Source organism: Macrotis lagotis, chromosome 3 (genome assembly GCF_037893015.1).
Source record: "Macrotis lagotis isolate mMagLag1 chromosome 3, bilby.v1.9.chrom.fasta, whole genome shotgun sequence".
In the NCBI taxonomy this organism is placed as follows: Eukaryota; Metazoa; Chordata; class Mammalia; order Peramelemorphia; family Peramelidae; genus Macrotis; species Macrotis lagotis.
The window spans coordinates 302,549,299-302,554,588 of record NC_133660.1 but is presented as its reverse complement, the minus strand read 5'-3'; the positions used below and the strand labels follow the sequence as shown (position 1 = coordinate 302,554,588).

At 32.0% G+C, this 5,290-nt stretch overlaps 1 protein-coding gene across 1 annotated transcript; it reads left to right on the top strand.

Moving 5' to 3' along the window:
• Positions 1 to 1,488: 1,488 nt before the first annotated feature.
• Positions 1,489 to 2,421, top strand: LOC141517032 (olfactory receptor 4C15-like). The gene has a single exon (XM_074227969.1). It carries the CDS (start codon positions 1,489 to 1,491, stop codon positions 2,419 to 2,421), a length of 933 nt encoding a protein of 310 aa, XP_074084070.1.
• The last annotated feature ends 2,869 nt before the right edge of the window (positions 2,422 to 5,290 follow it).

Here is a 5,290-nt window from a genome sequence, read left to right as displayed (position 1 = left end):
AATCCAAGCTGCCTTGTCCTCAGGAATATCATATTCCAGATCCTTCTATCATTTAATGCTGCTGCAGCCAGTTTCTATGTAATACTAACTGAAGCTCCTTGGTATTTGAATTGCTTCTTTCTGATCACTTACAGGATTTCCTTCCTGATCTGATAATTGTGAAGTTTGACTACAATATTCCTTGGCATTTACATTTTGGGATCCATTTCAGGAGGTAACCAAGGGATTATTTCAATAGCTATTTTGACTGTGGGTTCCAGGATATTGGGGAAGATTTTAGTAACTATTTTCTGTAGAAAGAAGTCCAGGTTCTTTTTTTGATTATGACTTTTAGATTGTTCTTTTTATTCTTATATTGTCTCTCTTTGACCTGTTTTACTGGTCAGTTATTTTACCAGTGAAGTATATTACATTTTTATTCATTTTTTTTAAATTAGCAGATTCTCGATATCTCATGAAGTCATTAGCTTTTACTGTTCTATATTTATTTTTCTGGAAGGTGTTTTCTCCATTTTGTTTTTGTATCTCTGTTTCTATTTGATCAATTTGATTTTTTAAAGGTGCTGTTATCTATTTCCATTTACCCAGTTACATTTTTGAAGGAGTTATTTTCTTTTTGCATTTGTCCAATTGTATTTTAAAGGATTTGCTTTCGTCTGTTATTTCTGCTGCAAGATAGTAAATTTCTCTTGCATTTTACCCAATTATAACATTTGATTTTAAAAATTATTTCTGGACTCTTCTAAGAAGTCTTTCTGTGTTGTAAACCAATTCATATCCACACCCGAAACCACATATAACTCCCCTTCTGTCCTCCTTTTCTGAGCTGGTATCCTTATCTCCAAGGTTACATTCAGTAGACCCTGCTTTTCTCTGACTTTTTTATTCATTTTGGGATATGGTACCTATCTCAAGGGTCCTGTGTTGTGGCAGGGCCTTAATCACGTACTTCCAGTACTTGTTCACTGAACTGTGGTCATAGATTTGGAATTCCAGGGAGTTACTCAGTAGACCAATGGTAAGAACATCAGATGCTCTCTGCATCCTCTGATTTGGGGATGTTACCTCTCTACTCCCTATGCGATTGCTGCTGCTTTACTGGGTCTCTATTCTCTGCCCTGGGTATGCCTCCATCCACCCCCTACTCCCCTCCCCCCAGACCTTGATATATATGCTGCTGTATTTCTAGAGGGTTCTGTTATTCTAGAATGTGTTATGTGAATTAATTAATGCTTGTTCAGAGGAAGAACCAGGTGTCTGCATTCTCTAAACCATTTTGCCAGAAGTGCCATCATATCAAATCAATTTGTAAACAATTTGTACTGGCATATATATGGAACTGAAATCTAAGAAAACATTGTGAAAGATCTTGGAGAAGAAAGGATTTAAATATCAGTTTATTTTCCTGATATTGCAATCTACACTGAAAAGGTTCCTTGAATGCAGATCACACATAGTCAATAAGAGAATCACCTCCATGTCAAAATCATGGAAAATCAAAGTCAAGTGACTGAGTTCATTTTCTTGGGACTTACACAAAATCCAGCTGCTCAGAAAATCCTATTCATTGCATTTTTGTTGTTATACCTTGCCACTCTTATGGGAAACCTGTTTATTGTGGTTACCATTATTAGCAGCCCTTCACTCTTTGCTTCCCCCATGTACTTCTTCCTGGCCTTTCTGTCTTTCTTGGACGCATGTTTCTCATCAGCCATTGTGCCCAAAGTCATAGAAGGCTCGTTTAATGAGAAGAAAGTCATCTCCTTTGAAGGCTGCATGATTCAAGTCTTTGCAATACATTTTTTTGGTGGTGCAGAAATGATTGTCCTTACAGTCATGGCATATGATCGATATGTGGCCATCTGCAAACCCTTGCACTATGTGACCATTATGAGCAGACAACTTTGTTTTTTACTTGCAGGTCTGGCCTGGGCAGGAGGATTCCTGCACTCTATGATACAAATGTCCTTCATCTTAACATTACCATTCTGTGGTCCCAATGTAATCAATCACTTTTTGTGTGACTTGAACCCTTTATTGGAACTGGCTTGTACTGATACTCATGACCTTGGATTTATGGTGATAACCAATAGTGGGTTCATTTGTATTTTAATTTTTTCCCTATTACTTGTCTCTTATGGTGTCATTCTGTACACCTTGAGGACATACAGCACAGAAGCACGAAGGAAAGCCCTCTCCACTTGTAGCTCCCACATCACAGTTGTGTTTATGTTATTTGTCCCATGCATATTTGAGTATGCAAGGCCTCCCACTACTTTCTCCTTTGATAAAATGGTAGAAATATTTTATACTATTTTTACACCTTTTTTAAATCCCTTTATCTATACCTTTAGAAATTTAGAAGTCAAAAATGCCATGAGGCAGTTGTGTTTTAATAAGATATTTCTTATTAAAAAATAAATTATTTGAAATAAAATTGCTATTGATCAAAAAGCAATGCTAAAGATATTCTATTTTATAGTTTTATACGAAACTCACAATAAAAAATTTAGAATATGAATGAAAATTGCTTTAAAATATGTGATATGTATATCTATGTATATATGTATACATTGCATACATTATTTATATATTTCATATATACATAAATATATCTGAAAATAACTTAGTGGTACATAATAAAGATTGTTTAAGGAATGATAAAAATGTTATTAATGATCAAAATCTATATCCATGAATGTATGTATGATTATATATATATATATTTATATAAATACTGGTTTTTATTTATAACATTTACTTATATCTATGTTTACAGACACAGGTACATATATATTTTCTAGTATTCTTATATCTTAATTACCTTAATCTCTTCTTTGATCAAGTCACACTGGCCTGGTGATGTCACCAACAAGATGTTCCATCTCTTAACTTCAAGCTTTTTCTCTGGCTGGCACCCAGATTTAGGAGACCTCCTCATTTCTCTCTATTATTTTTCCTGGTTTTCATTAAGTTCCAAATAAATCCAGTCTTTGACAGTCTACTGTTCTCAAGATGTTTCAATTTCAGTTCTTCTTTTAATTGCTACATTTTTAATCTTGTATATAAATTTCTCATACATTTTTGTTTGTTTCCTCTCCATTTACTTGCTTGTTGTTGCTATTGTTGCTTTTGTTGAGTCATTTTTCAGTTGTGTATACTGGTTGAAGATGACAAAAGAGAATATTATTTTGGGTATCAGAGGGCAATTCTTTTTTTTTTGTTATTTGATTGTATTTCCATATGCTACTTAAGAATTGTTGTGATACCAAAATTAATAGCATGTATAATTCGGTTCACTTAATTAATATTTCATTATATTACCTTTTATCATTATTGCTATTTCTTATGTGTTGTGTTGGAAGATTAGGACCAAAAATAACTGTGGAGAATTATATTTATTCTTTATTTTCAAAATTAATTTATGATCTTTTTTCAATGTTGAGATTTTTTTGCTGCTTTGGAATTTAATGTTTCTTAAGTTTTCTCTGGGCTACTAAGAATAGATAACTCATTTTTTTTACAAATTTGAGTATATATTAATTGGCAAGAGAAAGGAGTAAACAATTGTTTTAAGGAAGTATTTATTTTTAAAACCATTAGCATGTCAATTGCTATGAACTTCACTTAATGGTTAGTGTTGTCATTAATGAGCTGAATCAGATAAGAATCTCTTTTTTCAACTGGTATATTTTATATTATTCTTTAAATATTGGGGCTTTGGATTAAATAATATTATATTCTATTTTAAAAAGTGATGTATGGTTTTTAAAGTACTTTCCAAATATTATTTCACGTTATAATCATATAATTATCCTATGAAAATATTACTGACCAAATAATGTTATTTTCTAAATACTGATGCATATAAGGTTTTACTCATATTTGTAATATTTCTTTTATATAGAAATGGATTGTAATTAAAGATTTGAAGAGAAACAATTTAGTATTGTCCAAATAGTGCAAATTGCAAAGAAATTAGTACAAAAACCACCTTGGACAATTTTTAAATTTGGGAAATATCACATGGTTCAAAAACAAAAATCAGATATGCAAAAATGCTTTCTGGTTTCCTCTTCTTAAATGAAATGTAAAAGTTTTTCTTTGTCTTTTTCCTTTTTTTAATGACTTTGATGAGTAAAGTGTCCAGACAGCACATATACAGGGCATTAACTTTGAACAGATTTTTGTGTTTTAACCTCTTGAAGAAGTTCAGGAAACTCCTTGATGATCTAGCTGTTATAGATAACATGAGAGTGAGTAATAATCAAGCTATATTTCCACCACTAATGTATAAATAATTGAAGCATGTCTACCTTGACTATCAAGACAATGTGGAATAACAGGGATGGTTCAATGCAAGGCCATTTGATCAATGTAAAATAAAATAATGGTACAGAAGTACATCACTTCTGCACTATGCCCTTGGGATGAGCCTAATATGCTCTCTCCTTAAACAGAAGAGAACAAGACAAAATAGGACTTGAAAATAACATTAGAGAATAGGTCAACATATTCTTTGATATTTGATGGAGAAATTTGTTGCTAATTTACCTTGTTTTAATAATAGCTCTTACAAATCATGATAGCTGTCATCACTTAACAAATTTCTCCCAAATATGCCTTCATTTGAAAAATCACAGTATTCAGAAAGAAAATAAACTGCATTTGCTTTCAAGATGTAAATTTCATTATTCTTCAAGTGAATGAATAGCTAAGTCAATATTCTGGGGTTCTTAACCTGAGGTCCATGAATTGTAATTCTTTTGATAATTGCTTTTCAAGGCAATATTTTTTTTCCTTTGCAATATCCTATATCTTATTTTATACCCTTGATATCATTCTATTGAACCAATAGAATTCAGAAGACAAGATAATCAAAGTTTAGAAAGTGTCCAAAATGTAAACTTGCCATAATCTATATGTCCAGACCTGAAAGCAGCAGGCAAGCTGAACTAATGTATCTTTAATTAACATATTAAAAGGTGCTTTCATATAGTTTAGATTTCTATCCACTATCCACTTTGTTGGTGATCCACATTATTGATCCACCACACTTCCAGCCTGTGATTCGTTTGTATTTTTAAGGTTATGATTCCTTTCTTTTCTTGACTTACTCTTTTATAATTTCCCATAAACATACTTTTCTTTTTGCTTGAGCTTCCTCACAGTGTATTTGGTCTAGTGTTAATGGTGAGATTATCTATTCCATTACCATGAACTTCTACCACCTTCTTTCAATTTGTAAGATATTGTTCTAAGATATTCCATAAAAATTTTCTGTAAGAAC

What these genes read in the sequence shown, in the direction of transcription:
- LOC141517032 (XM_074227969.1), top strand. Translation starts at nt 1,489, where the DNA reads ATGGAAAATCAAAGTCAAGTGACTGAGTTCATTTTCTTGGGACTTACA.